Source organism: Moschus berezovskii, chromosome X (genome assembly GCF_049115385.1).
Source record: "Moschus berezovskii isolate FMDL1 chromosome X, NW_MosBer_1.0, whole genome shotgun sequence".
Lineage (NCBI taxonomy): Eukaryota > Metazoa > Chordata > Mammalia > Artiodactyla > Moschidae > Moschus > Moschus berezovskii.
In genome coordinates this window covers 96485738-96505046 of record NC_142488.1, presented here as the reverse complement: position 1 = coordinate 96505046, position 19309 = coordinate 96485738, and the positions used below count along the sequence as shown (strand labels likewise).

Sequence of the window (19309 nt, the reverse complement as noted above, 5' to 3'; positions counted from 1 at the left end):
ACATATTGCTGAAGCCTGGCTTGCAGAATTTTGAGCATCACTTTACTCGCGTGTGAGATGAGTGCAATTGTGTGGTAGTTTGAGCATTCTTTGGCATTGCCTTTCTTTGGGATTGGAATGAAAAGTAACTTAGAAGATTACAATAATATGAACTGAATGACTTATCACACCCCCACCCCACCCCACCCTACCCCCACCTTCTGAAAACACATATACACAAAACACACATTACCAGAAGAGAAACACTTCAGGAAAATGTGCACCAATCCTTTTACATTGGATGTCTTGGGTATCTGTAAGTCATGGTGAAGGGATCATGTAGATAGAAGGTAGAGAATCATGTGAGTTTTTAAGAATATATTTTTAATGTTTCAAATTTTATGACTAGGCTAATTTGTTGAGAGGAACACTTGAAAATAATTGACAGAAAAGTTCATATATTTACGTGTTATAAAAATATTCATATGATAATGTTTCATAAAAAGTCAAAATTTTCATCTTCTGACTTGACAGTGTATCTGTGTATTCGTATGCATTTCTGCCTTACATTTCCCTCACCTCAGATGCTCACACCCTCTTGTGCAGGTTTTCTTCACCTCTCTCAGCCCTGGACTTCCTCTTTCAGGGCATAGAGATCTGGGAGGGGAAAGTATTAGAAAATTCCAGAAGATATTACAAATACCAGAAAGTTCTGGTTCATGAACTGGAGCCCAGTCTTCTCTCTCCTTCTCTCTTTAGAAATCTGTCTGATTTGAAGCTTTCAGAGCTACAGTTCTGGCTCTAAGGGAGGGCGGGATGGTTTAGACAGTAAACCTAGTGGTGGGAAGGTGCAGATGAATCTTTTCTTGCTTGCTTGAGAGTCCTCTGCTCACCTCCTACTGTGAGGTCCTGTTCTTAGCAGGCCTTGGACTGGTATCTTTCCGTGGCCCAGGGGTTGGGGACGACTGCACTAGGGGATATCTGCCTACATTGATTATATATTTTTAAAGGAAAGGATATGGTTTAGCTTTTTTTCCCCTACTGTCATTACAGTGACCCATCAAACTCTGTTTGGTGTTTTTTTTATACTTTCAAGGATTTTTGTTTGTTTGTTTGTTGTCATTGTTGTTTTCATATGATCCTCTGGAATGTGTTAGATTTAATTTTAGCCATTTGATTATTTTTAGAATGGTCGGGTACTTTGCATAAACTTCAGAGAACCCCCTATATTGCATCAAGTATTTAGTAAAGCTATGCTTCAACAAGTCATCTTCCATTCCATGGAGTTCAGTTTCAGCCTGTTTCTCCCAGTAGCATCTGAATGACCCTAGACAAGTGTAGCAACTCAGTAAGCCTCATCAACCTGGGAAAGTCAATGATCCTGGTATCAGAGTCCCCTTGTGAGGAATACATGAAAGAACAGATGCAATGTAGCAAGGACAGAGCGTTTCGTACTGCTGGCCCTCCCAGTTCTCTGGGTCTGCAGAATGAAGGGATACAGTGTAATGTAGCTGATGCAGAATCTGGCCCAGAGAGTTCTCTGTGTTTGTAGCTATAAGTATCAAGATCTCCTAAACCTCCTGATTCTAACTGGCCTCCTCTGAGGGGGTGGTACTGTTGGAAAGAGTTCCCTGGATGTTAGGGTGGTAGTGAACTCAGAGGTCAGTAATTACAGGAAGTTAAGTCTCCTCTGACTCCCAGGGCTCTCCTCCTTTATGCTTTTGGGGAAGGGACTTCCTGTAAGGACTCCATCTTTTGTGACCCTGAGAGTTTGGAGCGTGCTGTCTCCTTGCTTGCCAGCATTCCTTGATATTCTCCAAACCTCCAGCTCCAGACCCACACAGTCCCTTCTACAGCAGCCTGTGAGGACAGTGGTGACAGATCTCTGCTTTCAGGCCATCCCATGGGTGAGTTGGTCTGCGTGAGACCTTCTTTTCAGATCCTTACAGAGCAGGAAGAGTTCTGGGTTCCCTACCCTACTCCAACCCACAGGACCCCAACCAGTTGACCCTCCTATTAAGAAAATGGGGAGAGGGCCAAGGCTGATTAATTTCCACTCTGAGGAAATGGGCCACGGGGGCTCGGACACCCATCTTCATTCTACATGGAAAATATCCCATCATATGGATTTTTTTTTCCCCTATTTAAGGAAAAAGCCTGAGTCATGTAGCTTAGGGCTTGGAGAGGGGGGATGGTAACCTAGGTGAGGGGTGGGGTTCATAGAAACTACCATTCTCTGGATTAATAATAGAGGCGGAAGAGTAAGAAAATCCATTACTACTTCTATTAGAAGAATAGAATCTTCGAATAGAATCTATTAACAATCCAGGGTAAATTGTATTAGTCCATAGACACTTCTTGAAGCTTGCTTTATTTTCCAGCATATGATTGATTCTGCAACATTCCATCAGAGTTCCTATGTGTGTGGGTGGTTCTATATCAATTAAATTAATTTGTTAGTATATTTGTCATATTTAAAAATCTTCACCCTCTAGCTTAGTTTTTTTTTTTTTTAAGTTGCCACTTCATTCGTCACTAGGTGAGCTGTGTTAAAGTTTCCCACTGTGATTTTGTTTTGTCCATTCTCTATTTCTGTCAGTACTAGTTTTCAATATTTTGGCTTTGACTTAAGGCATGCATTTAGTATTTTGTGTTAATATCTTCTTACAGCATTGCCTCTGTTAGCATAAGAAAATCTGTCTTTTTCTTTTGTAACGTTTTATTTTTTCTTAAAGTCTACATTTTCTTTTCGTATAATATGGTTATACCAGCTTTCTGTAGGTTCATGTGGAAAAGGTATACATTTTGCCATTTTTTGTTTTCAAATTTTCTAAATGATTAAATTTTGCATGTGTCTCTTTTCAAGAGTATTTGATGGAAGGTTTCTTCTCCCATCTGATAACAGCCTTTTGTTTGTTTGTTGTTTTGGTTTTCTTTTTTTCTTTTTTTTAGTAATATTTCATCTGAATCTTTTAATGTAAAGAAAGATGTAATTTGGTTTACATATGTCATATTAATGTATATATACATATGTATTTTCCTCTTCTAAATTCCTTTGAAATGATTACTACTTTATAACTATGAAATTGTTACTGCATGTGTCTAGATTGTTAAACATTCTTTTGCCATTCTTGTAGTAGTTACACTTCAGATTACAATGGATATTTTTGCCATTTCATAGTCTAATATTAGCTAATTAGTTCTTTAAAACTGCTGGGAGAATTATGGGACCTTGAGACACTTTGATTCTGTATACTCCCTCCAAATATTTTGTCACACGTTTTCATTCTCCCTATATTTAAATTCCCAGAAGAAGTTAGTATCATTGTGTTATATAGTCAGTACTCATTTAAAGTTGCTCACACATTCACAAATGGCATTAGGCTTTCTTTCCTGTATCTATGTGACTCCACCTGGAAAGTTATTTCTTCTGCCCGAAGAATAATATATAAATTTTCTTTTAGTTTAAATCTTTTGACCACAAATTTTCCGAGTTATTATTGCATGATGATGAAATGAACATGGTTTCTTTTAAAAATATTTTTCCTTAAAAAATACTTTTAATCCGATTAATATTATTACCTTCTGTTGATATCTTGCTACTTTTGGAAGTTTTTCAACCAAGTTCTCATCAGCTACCATTTCTCCACTCTCTTCCTCTCCTCCTCTCTGGCACTCACCTTAACTGTGTGTTAGGTATACTCCTTGCATCACCTGTAATTCTCTACACCTCTCTTTTGATATTCTCCATATTATATCTCTCCAGACTCCATTCTGGATCTTTTCATAAAACTTATCATTCATTTCTCTAATTCTTCTTTCAGGGAGGCAGACCACCTTTGACCTTTGAATCATCACACCATGGTAGATTTAAGGGTATGTTTTAATGCCCTCCTAGAGCAGATCAGAGAACTGAGACTTGGGAATGAAATGCCACTTGTCCCAGGTCACTTAGCCTGAACCAAGTAGAGCAAAGTCTAACATCACAGACTACACTCTAGATCCAGACCCTTTCCGCAGTGCTTGTTTTCTTCTTGGTGTGACTGCTCCCTACCTCTCATTTCCTGAAAAGTGGAGCCAGAGTGAAGTCTTCCAGCTTTTTATTTATTTTTTTTTAGCATGAGATGCATTTCTGTTTATCACAAAGTCAGTGATAATTTTTCTTTAGCCATGATATTTACTGAGGACTTCTTCTTTTACTGGGACCACTGATACGTTGTTGTGAATTTCAGAGCACACCAATAAAGTGAACACTTTACAAAGAAGAGCACCAAGCTGGGGTGTTTACCGAAGGCAATACACCTATTGGTCTGAACAGGTCATTTCCCAGCAGCAACAAGATAGAGATTCAGAAGAAAGTGATGCTTGTATGGACATCCAAGCAAGGTAGTAAGTGACCAGTCACCGTGGCTGACATGTACCAACCAGTAAACAACAAAACCTTGTAGTTAGAGCTGCCATTTTTCTATCCAACCTGGAAGATTGAGGAATGATGGGAGGAGGTTAATGCTTGAGCAATCATCATTGTAGCTCTGGTATCATGTAGGAAAACGTAGAGAAGACTTTCCAAGCCTATATGGACCACTTTCTTCTCTCCACTTCCCCACAGTGCTCCCTGTGAACTTCTATCCCATCATCAGAGAAGTAGTTTTCAGAAACAAGACCAAATGCATATTTACATGGAGGCAAAACAAAAGCCTCCAGAAAAAAAAATGGGGAGAAACAGACAAGATGAGACCTTGGGGAGCTGGTTCAAGATCATAGTGAGTATCTTGGCTAAATGGACCTAATATGTAAAAGATGATAGAGTCATGTTGGATTTGTGCAGAGATGCTGGGAACTTTTCTGGGGCAGTGGTGTTGGTAATCTGACTTGTTCTTTTTTTTTTTTTTTTTGAAGTATCAGGGTATTTATTGTTTGTTTGTTATAACAAAGATAAGAGCAAACTAATACAAGAAATAGAAGTCTGGCAAAATACATCATGGCACATTTATAAATGGAACACTGGGCCTGTGCTAACATGCTTCATGTCTGACTCTTTGCAACCCTATGGACTGTAGCTAGGAGCTATCTTCCTAGATCATCTAAGGGTGAGTTCAGAGAAGCAATAGAAAGGAAACTGATTGCCTGCAAGGAGGAACATGGGAGAGGTTGACTAAAAGCAAAAGAGGAAACCTACTGCCAGGGAGATGAAGCACTTCACACCAGATCACATGTTTAGCTCAAGCTGAGTGTGGGAAGAGGTTGAGTCTCTGGGGTCCGTGTCAGAGTGACAGGCCAAGTTTACCTCATATGGATCTCTTGGAAATTTATAAAAGGAAGTACATGTGAAACATATTGCTGCTGCTGCTGTTGCTGCTAAGTTGCATCAGTCGTGTCCGACTCTGTGCGACCCCAGAGACGGCAGCCCACCAGGCTCCCCTGTCCATGGGATTCTCCAGGCAAGAACAATGGGGTGGGTTGCCATTTCCTTCTCCAATGCATGAAAATGAAAAGTGAAAGTGAAGTCGCTCAGTCGTATCCAACTCTTAGCGACCCCACAGACTGCAGCCTACCAGGCTCCTCCGTCCATGAGATTTTCCAGGCAAGAGTACTGGAGTGGGGTGCCATTGCCTTCTCCGTGAAACATATTAAGTCGACTTATTCAGGAAGAGTGTTTGCATGAAAAGAAAGCTATATAGAAAATCCATGTCTGGTAAAAAAAAAAAAAGAAGTTAAGATAACAGATATTGTCCTATCTTTAAAAATGATTTAAAGCCTGAAAAAAAGTTCTTAGATCAAGACACAGTTGGGTCTTATGTTAACCATAGATTTCTTTGTATCCATTCTCTTTCCCATTTGTTCTTTGGCTCCTAGATTCCCTTTGGTATAAAATATGATGAGAAGTGGCTGCTGAATTTGATTCAGAAGAAGTGCAGTGTCCCCTTCACTGCATTCGAAGTAAGACAGGACATGGAGGTGATGAGAAGAAATGGGGTAGATTGCAGACCCAGAAGGGAAATGGCACTGGTCTCATATTTTGTTTCTCCTGTCACTCTCCCTACAGTTTCACTATGAGAAAATGCAGGCCCAGTTCTTTGTAGAGAATGCCAGCATTGCCTGTGCATTGAAGAATGTCAATGGCAAGATTTTCAATGAGGTTAATGAAAAGGTGTGTGTCAAAGGCATGATCAGGCCTGACTAGGGACAGGAGTGCAGGGGAGGGGCATGGTCTTGCTTGATCCCATGCACAGATTTCCTGGAGCTTACCCAGCCCCTCTTGTGTTCTCTACAGATATTTATCTTGGTTGAGCCCTGTGGGTCACCCCAGTCCGTGCAGAAGCCACTGACGTCTGAAGAGGTGGAGCAGATAAAGGTAATGCAGACTCAGCATAAACTGTGCCCTCACAGCCAGACCCACTGCTCCCACCCCCCCTCACCCTCAGAGCCACTGAACCTCATCCCTAACTCTGCAGCTGACCATGAACAAACCATAGAATGCCTGCCAGCAATCTCTTGACATCCAGAGACTCTGCTTTGGCCCTGGTATGGCTACTGCAGTAAATGTAGGGCAGGTGAGGGTAGAGGGTCTGTCTGGGTAGAGAACTTGGAGATGATATCATGGGGAGGGCTTGGTGCTGGAGGTGTTACCATCTGGGACCCTCTCAGCCTCTGTATCCCTTGTCCTGGCTTCCTGGAGACTTGATGATCTGTGATATTGGAATGACACAGAACTGTATAAATGACATGGCTGCTTCCCTGCATATCCATCCAGGGATCAGGCCCATGGTGAGGACCTAGGCCCAATGTTGGGACCAATGGTAAGGGAGGGAGAGATTAGGTAGAAGAGGCAGATATGTCTCAGGTATTCCTTTTGGGGTCCTCACTCTCTTTCCTCATCATAGTTTTCATCCTTGGACCTGAGCAACAAGAAACCCTACCTGCTGGATGGCCTGTCCACCATTATGGGGAATGCTTCCAACATCCAGAACTTGAACATCTCCAACACTGAGGTGAGGTGGGGCACCCAGATCCTCCCTTGAAAGGAAGGTAGGGGGGCTCATGGGGTGGTAACAGATGAGGGGAAGTGGATCTGTAGGGAAAAGAAGGGTGTGGATGCAGAGATATCTGGTAGATGTGGATTTTACCCATAATTCCAGGTGAAGGCTGAAGGGCAGATGGACAAGGGTCAGCAGCTGGAACCAGAAGGGATGTGTGCAGACAGAAATGCCATGTGCGCCAACTTCCCTGATAAGTCAACCAACATAAGGTCACCCTCTGCCTTGTCTCTACATCCCTATATCCCTCTCATCTCTCCCCTCCTCCCTCCACTCTCCCTCTCCCTACCTCCTGAGCCCCACCTTGCTTACCTCCCTGACATAACACCTGGTCATCCCTGAGGTTTGTCCTTACTTGACAGAGTGCTGGACAACCTGTGATGTAGCAAAGCACTGGGCTCTCCCCCAATTCCCTCTTCTCTCCATAGCCTTCAGTGGGCCCATAAGGAAGGAAGGAAGGGAGGGGAGGCAGGCCTGGCAGACTGAATTTGAAGTGTTGGTCCCTGTGGCACTGGAGAAGGAAGTCAGGACAGTCTGGATGGGAGCTACCCAGGGGAAAGGAGATGGAGGAGGGAGTGGTAGGAAGGAGTGGAGGGAACAGTCTCCCTCTAGGTCAGTCCATGGAGTGGTGACCAGGGCCCTGGAATGCTAGGATACTGGGTTCTGGGGTGGGGGGCACACAGGGCTGTGATTGCTGTAAGTGATTTGCTCCATTGAGGAAGGTCATCTCCAAAGTTTCATTGACTTTTCTTTTTTGTCTTGATTTTGGCAACACCATCCTGGAATTGCTCCCTAGGTTACTAAGCTTGGTAAGTGCATTCCTTGATCACAGACTCCACTAAATAGCATCGACCGTGCCCTCAAACTACTCTGAAATATGTTAGGAACTGTACACATTCCGTTTTTGAACTTGACCCTTAAATGTCCTGTGGGAGGGAGGTGTACCATTCTCTGTGAGAATCTGAAAAAGCTCTGGATCTTCTTCAGCCGTATACTCCACAGGCTTCGGGGAAACCATGAAGATAATTGAAAATGTAGTCCTGCCACTGACATTTCCAGGACCCTTTCTCCTCTGACCTCAGACCCCCACCCCATCCTAGGCCCATCCTTTTCCCTGATTATCAGAGCACATTGGATCCAGCAGGGTCCTAGGTGGTACATGAGGGTGTGTCAGCCCTTGTCCTGAGGACTGTTTTGATTCCAGGGAAGTTTCTTTGGATCTGATCAGGTGAACAGTAAAATCCTGCAATTCCTGCAGCAGTAAGTACCCCTGGGAATCTGAACAAGGGGAGGGCCAGGACAGGGATGACCACCCAAACTCCAGACCAGAGAGACAGACTTTACTCACTGCTTCCCTCAGGTATTACTTGATTCATGATTATGGAAATCGCCAGGGACTCCTGGATTTTTATCACGAGGAAGCCTGCTTCTTCCTGACCATTCCATTCCACCCCAAGTATTCAGACTTGTGAGTATCACAGCCTAGATTCCTCCCCCAGGCCGTGTGGTTCCCCAGCAGATGCAGGCCAGCTCCTGCTGACACTTATGCTGGCTGGACCACCACCTAAGTTTCCTCTGTGTCTCCTAGAAGCAGTGTGCGCCTGTACTTCAAGGACAACAGGAATACAGAGACGCTCAAAAACCCCAGTGAGTGTGTGGTGGGAGAGCTGAGTGGGCAGTGCTGTGAGGGGGCCGATCATAGTGTCCATGGCATGGCTGCCCTGACCTTCCTTTTCTTCCCCTCCCGCACAGACCTGCGTGTCCAAATGCTGAAACACACAAAACGTGACATTGTGCATGCCCTCTGTGTGTTGCCCAAAACTCAGCATGACTTCAGCTCCTTCACGGTGGACATGTGTTTCCAGACGGTGAGTACCTGCCCTCTCTTGGTGGTTGGAGGTAGGAAGCCACTGGCAGGGAAGAGGATGAGGTGTGACTGAGTACCTGGTCTCTTCCTTATCAGGAAATGATATTCTGCTTCTCTGTCAGTGGGGTGTTCAAGGAAGGTGAGTGTGTGTAGCCCGCTCCCCACAGATGCTGCACTGCTCTTTCACCTGGTCAGGCTCACTCCCACCAGAACTCTTCCCTCCAGATTCCCTCCCCTCCACAGCCCTCAGTCTTCCCACAGACCACCCAGGTCTGAACTGCGTCCACCCTGGGCATTGGGGACACAGGCTGTGGAGTTTGGTGGCTCCCATGCCAGATCCTTACGCTGAGAACCTGGGCTGCTACTTAACTACTTAACCTCACAGTTTCCTCATAATATCCATCTCTTCGGCAACTGAGAAAAATGCGTCCCATGAACTTGTGAAGTGGTTGTCATGGGGACATGTCACTGGGAGCGGACATCTCCTACATGCCCTCCCCGTTCCTGACACCCAGGCCCCCCAAGTGAACAGCTGTCCCCTCAGCATGAGTGTCAAGTCAGACCCTGACTCGGGAATGACGTGGGAGCCTGTAAACACGTGGGGCTCTAAGGGGGTACTCTTGCTTATTGTTTGTTGTTTGCTGTTGAAGTGGAAGGAAGTTCTCAGGGCTGTGTGCGTGCCTTCACCCGGACCTTCATCACTGCTCCCACCAGCTCTTCCAGGTGAGAGGCATGTTGTGGGCGGGATGGCCCATCCAGCCTGGGCTCAGGGCCCTGGGCATGTGGTGACACAGATCTTGGGCTGACTCAGGATTGTGGAAAGCCTGCAGGGAGATCCAAGGCCCAGTCTAGCCTAGTGGTTAGGAAGAGCATGGGCTCTGGAATCGGCACATGGGTTCTCTCCTTGACCCAGTGCTCACTCTCTGTGTGACCTTGGTCAAGTCACATGGTCTGTCTGTGACTCTGGCTTCTTCTGAAAATGGGGATCGGACTGTACACTCCTGTACTGCAGTGTACTGGGTTACTGTTCAGGGTAAATGTGAAGTTGTCCCTGGGTTGGGGATCAGCCTGTCCATTGAGTGAAGCTGGGAGACAATCTCTCTGAAGGTGAGCTCTGTGCGAGGGGCAGAGGAACCAGTCAAGGAGCCTGGGGACAGACACAGGAGGGTATGGAAGGGATCTGCTTGCTGAGTGTTGGTGGGAGCAGTCAGGATTGGGGTGCAGGTGGTCCATCCATAAATTGTCCTCGTGTGCATTTTTCCTCCAGTCTTTGTATAGTGAATGACGAGCTGTTTGTGAGGGAAGCCAGTCCCAGTGAAGCTCAGCGTCTGCATTCTCCATCCCAGTGCCTACACTGTCGACCACGTTCATGTTCCACCTCTCCCCTGAGTTGCAGGAAATGGTGGGATTTTCTCCTCCCAGGGTGTCACCTCCAATAGTCTCAGAAGTGACTGCTGGGTTTGCATGGAGTTGGGAGGGAACCGGGAGGAGTGGAGGAGTAATCAATGGAAACATGGAGGTTAATTGTTTTCCTTGTATATTTCAGTTATTTCTACCCTGAACATTTCATTCATAGTACATAGTAAGCTACTAGTTGGCTTGAATCAGTTTTGTGAGTTTGGTGGATCCTGCGCCTATCTGTACAGATGGGTTTTCGGGGACTTTTATCTTGATACACTGTGCCTGAGGTTCATTCCACTCTGTATGTAACAGTAGATGTCCAGTGGGGAGCAGGGAAAATCATTGTTCCACAACATGCCACTCAAAGATACCCCTTTAATGTTTTCATATTCATTATGTCTTCCTGAAAGTTTGCTTATGTAGGTGTATACATATTGGTGCATGTATATATATATATATATATATTTGTGTATTTATCTACAGAAAATGAGATCTCATCATGAGAGAGAGAAAAGGAAACCACACGTGATACGAAGACAGAGAGAGGCTTGTGGCTGAATGGGGACCTGAAACTTGAGCAAGATTAAAAGTTAATGTGAAGCCATCTCATTTTTTACCCTTAAATTTGCCCATACACTTATTTTGCTTTATAACCTCTTATTTCTAGTGCCGAGTTAAGAGACATCTCAAATGGAATATTACAAATTGTGAGCCCAATAAATATTGAGTTATTAGTGAATGAAAGAATTGTATTTTAGTAAAATGGTAGTACTTTTTAGTTTTTTGTCCCACATGGAGGCAGCAGATATTGGAAATTCTGGTGTGACACGGCTGGATGTTGCATGATCTGATACCCCCTGCAGTGTTGAATGCGAGACAGGTCCAGAATATTCCTATCAGTGTATTAACATAAGGAGCAGTCCAGGAGCAGCAGTTAGGAACACCACAGCTTACTGCCCTGTTGCCATCTCTCACTGAAATCACCAGGTGAGTCAAAGGCAAGCCTGTCTTCCCAGTGTGGGGACTGGATTAAGGTTTGTTCCGAGGCATGATGTTGGGCGGCTCTTAGGAGATTCTTAGTCTCCCAAGAGACTAGAGGTTCTTCTCTCTTTAGAAGTTCCAACTCCAGCCATATCAGAGAGTCACTTGCTTCCTTTCTAATTATATCTACCGTATCATTAAGGAGAACTGTGAGAAATGACTTTACACAGTGCCTGCCTTAACCCCAGGCTTTCTCACTCACCCCTCAGGACAGCTCTGTGTTGAGTCCCATTTCACAGATGACAGAGCTCCTCCTCTTATAGTTTCTATCACCTTCCAGATAAGTGGGATCTTGGGGTGAGGTTCTGTCCCTTGCCCTCTCTGGAGGACAATGGAGCGGCCTCCCTTTTAGACTGTGGGCTGGAGCAGTGGTCACGTTGCTCACCCATGATAAAACAGGCTCAAGGGGTACTCCCTCAAAAGCCCCTATTGATGAATATGATGCTGCACGTACATGTGCACATGTATTCATTACCTAAGAAAAGAATTCAGTGTTCAGTTTCATGAGGAGAGGAATTAGAATTAAAATGAATTGCCAGCATATCTCCGTGTGTGTGTGTGTGGGTGTGTCACTGGGCTGTGTATAGGAAATGTATAAGGTCATTGCTTATAAAAACAGTATGTTGGGTAAATACATGGAGATGACATACCTCTGAGAGAAAGACATTTCCTTCTTTACCTCAGGGTCCCCCTTCCCTAGTGTGCAGGACAACTTTTGAGGACTGAGGAAAATAGGATATCATTTGCATGTGGAAGCCCTTTAAGAATCAAGTCTGGAAGGTTCCACAGGGAGACCTTTTCAGATATCCAGAAGGAAAGAGCAGGGAGATGGCAATGGAAGGGCAGCTATGGTGGCCTTCAGTGGAGCAGGAGCTGATCAGAGCAGAGTGCTTCAGTTGGGCACCTCCCTGGTAGCCCCCACGTCACCACTGTCTGCAGCTGAGAACCAGGAATGCTATTGGGTAAGAATCTTGCCGGGGTCATTAGAGGATGGGCACAGGGCCAGTCACCCAGGGAGAGCCCAATGCTTGTCTGCATCCCTCACCTCCATTCTGTCTTCACTTCCTACCTACTCCACTCTCAGTTGGGTTCATCCCTAACTTCTTGCTAATTACCACCTCTCCCATTCATATTTTGGCTGAGTAGTAAGAAAATAATAATACACATAAAACTGAAAACAAATTGCCACAAAAATGATAAAAGATACCAAGCACACATATTAGATAAATTACTAATTTATCCAGTTACCTCAGTCAGCACATAATGGTTCACAGCATCAAATCCTGGTCTTCTGACTGAAAAGGCTGTGCCCATAGCCTCTGTTTCTATAGTGAGTGTACTTCTGTGTTAAGACAGAGGCCAAGACAGGTAAGGGACTCAGCCCAGGTCCTGTGGTCAGTTGATGACTCCGGAACTGGACATTTGTTTGATGACTTCTGTCTGGCTGACCTGTGCCTATTCTCTGCTCTCCTGTACTAATCCTTCCTTGGGGGTTCAATGAGAAATTACTTCTGGTCAAACTAGAATTTGAAAAAGGACACCAGAAAGTGTGAGGAAATAGGAAGTGATGAGATGGAACCAAAGTTTACTTGATGCTACATTTCCAGATACTTTGTCAAATCTTCTATTTAAGAGGACATAGGCAGAAACGTTCTGAGTTGGTGCTAGTGGTAAAGAAACTGTTTCCCAATGCAGATAGACATAAGAGACCGGGTTCAATCCCTGGATCAGGAAGAGCCTCTGGAGAAAGAAATGGCAACCCACCCAGTATTCTTGCCTGGAGAATCCCATGGACAAAGGAGCCTGGTGGGCTGCAGTCCATAGGGTCGCAAAGAGATAGAGCTGAAGCGACTTAGCACGCATGCACAAGGTGCAAGTTGGGCCAGGAATAATACATCTCAAAGTCCCATTGTAGATGAGCCGTTCTTTGAGGTTTTCTCCTTTTCTTCTAACAAGTCTAGAAGTAGGCACCCACAGTCCTGTTTTACTGGTGGTCAGCCTCAGGCTGATGGAGAATGTAAAATTTCCAGGGTCCAACGTCTACCCTTTGCCCTCTGCACAGGCCAACCAGCAGCTCCATTTTAGATGATGGATTTCCAGGGTTTAAAGACTGATAGTGGAAAACTCACCTGATGTAGAATCTAGGTTGTGTCATGCTCCCCACTTGACATGAAGATGATAATGGGGATGAAGTCTTATTCGCTGGGCCAGGAGGAATGGGTGTGGGGGCTACAATGATTGCTTGATTCCTGAGGTGCTGAACTGAACCCAGGAGGCAGCACAAGCTGTTACTCTTTGGAAAGAGGACCTGAATTGTAGGCGTGCTGTGATTCATGGAGTCGCGGAGAGTCGGACACGACTGAGCGACTGAACTGAACTGAACATGTTCTTGCCAACAAAGGTCCGTCTAGTCAAGGCTATGGTTTTTCCAGTGGTCATGTATGGATGTGAGAGTTGGACTGTGAAGAAGGCTGAGCGCCGAAGAATTGATGCTTTTGAACTGTGGTGCTCGAGAAGACTCTTGAGAGTCCCTTGGACTGCAAGGAGATCCAACCAGTCCACTCTAAAGGAGATCAGTCCTGGGTGTTCATTGGAAGGACTGATGCTAAAGCGGAAACTCCAATACTTTGGCCACCTCATGCGATGAGTTGACTCACTGGAAAAGACTCTGATGCTGGGAGGGATTGGGGGCGGGAGGAGAAGGGGACAACAGAGAATGAGATGGCTGGATGGCATCACTGACTCGATGGAGGTGGGTTTGAGTGAACTCCGGGAGTTGGTGATGGACAGGGAGGCCTGGCGTGCTGTGATTCATGGGGTCGCAAAGAGTCGGACACGACTGAGCGACTGAATTGAACTGAACTGAACTGAACTGAACATGTTCACAACTACTATATGAAACCTGTTTTACATTTTATCTCATTCAGCCCTAATCTCTATTCAAGGCTAATACGCCCTTACAAACAGTGAGAGAGTTTTTTGTGTGTGAATTTTTAAAATTGAGATACAGCTGATGTAAAGCATTATTTTCAGGTGTACAGTAAAGCAATTAGGATATAGATATATGTATTTCAGATTATTATCCATTTATTATTATAAATTAGTCAATATAATGTCTGTACCTTACTGTAATTGCTTATTGGTTATCCTTTTTATGTATAAAAGTTTGTATCTGTTAACCCCAAATTCCTGTTAATTAATTCCTGTGCCTCTCCACTCCTTATCCCCTTTGGTAATCATAAGGTCAGTTTGTCTGTCTGTGAGTCTTTTTCTGTATTGAATATAGATTCATTTGTATTATTTTTAAGATTCAACATATAAATGATATCATATAATATTTACTTTCTCTTTCTGACTTACTTGACTGGTTATAATATTCTCTAGGTCTGTCTATGTGGCTGCAAATGGTAATATTTCATTCTTTTATGGCTGAGTCATGGTCCACTGTTTGTGTGTGTGTGTGTGTGTGTGTGTGTGTGTATCATATCACATCTTCTTAAGCTCGTCATCTGTTGATGGGTACTTGTGTTGTTTGAGTGTCTTGGTTACTGTAAATGGTGCTGCTATGAATGACAGTTTTCTTTTTTTCTGGTTATGTACCCAGAAGTGGAAATTCTGGATCCTATGGTAGCTATATTTGTAGCTTTTTCAGGTACTTCCATACCATTCTCCATAGTGGCTGCACCAATTTAATTCCCGCCCACAGTGTATCAAGGTCCCTTTTCTCCACACCCTCTCCAGAACTTATTATTTGTAGACTTTTTGATGATAGCCAGTCTGACCCATGTGAGGCATAATCTCATTGTGGTTTTGATTTGCATTTCCCTAATATTTACTTATGTTCAGCCTCTTTTCCAGTTCCCCTTGGACATTTGCATCTCTTTGGAAAAATATTTAGATCTTCTCCCCATTTTTTCATTTTGTTGTTTACCTTTTGTTATAGAGTTGTGTATTTTGGATATTAAATCCTTGACAGTCATTACATTTCAAATATTTTTCTCTCATCCCATAAGTTGTCATTTCATTTTGTTGATGGCTTTCTTTGCTGTGCAAACCCTTTTAAGTTTAGTTATGTTCCATGTGTTTATCTTTGTTTTAATTTATTTTGCCTTGGGAGACTGATCTAAGAAGATAATGCTACGATTTTTTTGTCAGAGTGTTTATTGCTTCTGTTCTCAGAATTCTAAGAGTTTATGGTGTCATGTTTATATTTAGGTCTTTAAACCATTTTGAGTTTATTTTTGTATATGGTGTGAGGTGGTGTTCTAACTTCACTGATTTACATGTAGCTGTCCAGTTTTCCCAGCACCACTTGTTGGAGAGACTGTCTTTTCTCCATTGTATATTCTTGCCTCCTTTGTTGAAGATTAATTGACCATAGGTGCATGGGTTTGGGCTTCCCAGGTGGCACTAAGGTGAAGAATCCTCCTGTAATGCAGGAGACATGGGTTCAACCCCTGGGTCAGGAAGATGCCCTGGAAGAGGGCATGGCAACCCACTCCAGTATTCTTGCCTGGAGAATCCATGGGCAGAGGAGCCTGGTGGGCTACAGTCCATGGGGTTGCAAAGAGTTGGACATGACTAAAGTGACTTCGCATGCAGGCACACACTCGTGGGATTATGTCTGGACCCTCTACTCTGTCCATTGATACATATGTCTGCTTTTGTTCCAGTATCAGGTTGCTTTGATGACTGTAGTTTCCTAGTATAGCCTGAAGTCTGGGAGGGTTCTGCCTCAAGCTTTGTTCCTTAACTCAGGATTGCTTTGGTAATTCTGGGTCTTTTTGTAGTTCCATATAAATTTTTGAAATACTTGTTCTAGCTTTGTGAAAATGTAACAGGTTTTTTGATAAGGATTGCATTAAGTCTGTTGATATCTTTGGGAGGTATAGACATGTTTATAATATTAAGTGTTCTAAGATCATGGGATATCTTTTAAATTCTTTAAATTTTCTTCCATTTATTTTATCAAGGTTTTAGAGATTTTATGTCTTGGTTAAGTTTATTCTTAGGTATTTTTGATGGCATTTTAAATAGGATTGCTGGGTTTTTTTTTTTTTTTGCATTCTCTTTCTGATATTTCTTTATTAGTGTAATGGGATGCAATAGATTCCTATATATTAATCTTCTATCCTGCTTCCTTGCTCAGTTCATTTAAGGGAACAGAATGTAAAAGTTAAGTAACATGACCTAGGAAACAGCGTTATTAACTACTACTTCAGGATTCATAAACTGGAGTTACAAAAATGATTCAGCATTCCCCATTTTATACTTTAACTGACATTTGACATCCCAGGAAGCATCATTATTCAGTTGTTCTTTTCAAAACAACGTGAAGTACATGCAAAACACTAAAACTCATTACAAAGGATTAGATATCCTCTGCATAACAACATTAAAAGATGTGTAAACACCTGGAAGATGTTATAGTCACATGTAGGTTTATTTCTTAAACTATAGAGTAGTTCAATGATATCAAGAGCACATAAAAGAACCAACTATGTAAATAAGTAAGAATAAATCATATTAAGTGAACAGGATTGTTATGATGTACCAAAAATATGATGCTTTTTTTGCAAAGAATATATATCAGCATGGGTGTATGAGTGTGATTAAATATGTTAATGCATTACATGCAGAGAAAAATCTGGAAAGTAGGCACCAAGAAGTTAAGAGAAATTCATGTCTCTCTTCTTTTCATATAGAGAATTATTAATTGGTGACTTATCAACATATTAAGAGAAAGTTTTGTAAAACGGGTTTATCAACAGCTGAGTCACAAAATAATAGTGTAGAAATACATTCACTGACTTGAATGTATTAAACAGATCTCTTTAATGATTATTCGGTGAATATGTATTGTCAAAGATAGAGGATGTTTTTATTCTATAACGTTGCATTTCTAGGGTGTTTTCAATATGTAATTTACTGAATAAAATGTTGAAAATACAAAAAATTGCACCCTGATAGAGATACAACATTAATGTATTCATTGTTTCAGAAGGAGTTGAAAACAATGTATTTGACAGTTTTCTGTATGTGTGTGTATTTATATCTTTTTTTTTTTGTCTCAAATTGCTTATATCCATTATTCATACACTAATTCATGCAGCTTCCTACTCAATTCACGAGGAAGCTGGATTTCCAGTCCCAGGGCTTGAAGATCCCAGCATGGGCATAAACACAGAAGGATTGCTACCAGTGTGAAGTCTAGAAATCTTGGCCTGTAGGAGGGAATCCGTTCAACTCCACACCAATACCACGGCTTTTTCCATCCCCCATCCTTTGCCAACCTCCCAGTTCAGACATTCACATCTGTAGTTCTGACTCTGTTCACCAGGTGGCAGCACTCTCCATTTTCTACATATTTTTCTTTCTCTCCCTCAACGAAAAGACATCATTTTTTCAAAGTAAAAAGTTTCCCAAAAGACAGAAGTAGGTATAACGGTACCTTAACTTTCTTTGAAAATTCAGATGTGTGTAAAAAGACTAAAAGGATATGCATGTAGTTTATGTCCTGCTTCTCACTGAGGTATTGTGTGTACTGTGTGTGTACTATGTGCCAGGAACTGTCAGTCCAATTCCTTATCTGCGTCTCAGCCTCTCTCTCTTCATCCGCAGACCTGCATAACTGGCAATGCCTATAGGAAACATGATGGAGGTTAGTGGCCAGCCCTTGGGGATGGGGATACAACCCTCATCCCTTTGACTTCAGACTTCATTCTAAGCAAGATTTGTCCAAGCTTGACCCTGAGTCCTGGAAACTGTCATGGAAACAAGAAATGATGTAGGTGAGTGGGAGAGCTTGTAACATGGGACAATGTGGCACCTTCTAACTCAAATCTCTGTCCTTTTGCATAGGACTAATAGGCTATTTATTACCTCTTCTGACTGGGCATTGCTCAGAGAGTCAAGGATGAGGTGATCAATGTTGGTTTCAGTTTTGCTTCTTCTCACCAGATCCAGCTGGAGGTTTCCCTTTCTTTTGTTCTGTCAAAATGGTACACTTTGTAATTGGTTTTGAATTTATTATCTCTAAGGAGATAAGAGGGTGGTTCTATCCATTTAGTCATCTGACAGGTCCATTTGAGATGACATGGAATTCCTGCTTCATGAAGACGCTCTCTGCCAGTCAGGGGGAGCTTGGTACGTATCCACAAGAGATGGAAAAGAGTAGAGACTGAGCTATCAAGACAAACACAGGATGAAAACTCTGGTCCAAATGCCCAGTTCTCTTGACTTAAAGAAGTGGTTTTCCCAGATTTCTCACACGATGGTCACTTGTTTTCTGGGTTCCTCTTATGCCTGACACTCTAATATGATCCTTTTCTCTCTTTCTCCTGTCCACAAATGTACACCCCCTGTAAATTCCTCTAGTAGTTGAGAAAAGTTTTCCAAAGATGACTTCAAATCCAGAAGTAGGAAGGGAAAACCATGGTAACACTCGATTCCATTAAAAATTGCATGGCAAAAAATCACATAAGCAAAGTAAAATGAAAAAAATTACACATTGGGGAAAATATATAACTTATCTAACCAACGAAGTTTATCTACTTGTACAGAAAGCTTATGAAAATGAAAGGCAAATTAGAACATTCTGAAGGAGATAGTGTACTACATACAAAGAAATATTTCCAGAAAATATGTTCCTTAAACATGTTAAAAACTATTTAACCTAACTCTTGATTAAGAAATGCAAAGAGAAAAAAAAAAAAAACAAGATGCCTCTTCTCATCATTTACATGGTCTGTGAAGTAATATGGAGACATATACATTGCTGGTTGTAATGTGACATGGTACAACTCCTAACCAGGGGATTTGTTATGATGTTATAAAATTACCAGGACACTTACCATTGGAATCAGCAGTCTCTTCTAAGAAATTACCCTAAAGTAACAATGCAAAAAGAAAAAAAGACTTAACTACAAAGTCATTCCTGCCAGAATAATTCATACAGCAGAAGATAAGAAACAAGACATATACA

General features: G+C 42.6%; 1 protein-coding gene across 1 annotated transcript; it reads left to right on the top strand.

Moving 5' to 3' along the window:
• Positions 1–1300: 1300 nt before the first annotated feature.
• Positions 1301–17991, top strand: LOC129563974 (nuclear RNA export factor 3-like). The gene is given in 21 exon segments (XM_088834288.1): positions 1301–1481; positions 1780–1886; positions 3804–3855; positions 4212–4368; positions 4589–4742; positions 5836–5919; positions 6026–6130; positions 6254–6334; positions 6628–6747; positions 6864–6971; positions 7119–7228; positions 7789–7825; positions 8221–8276; positions 8377–8484; positions 8605–8663; positions 8769–8884; positions 8980–9022; positions 9534–9606; positions 10151–10208; positions 10211–10285; positions 17947–17991. Coding segments are annotated over 21 exon segments (1929 nt in total).
• Positions 17992–19309: the final 1318 nt, after the last annotated feature.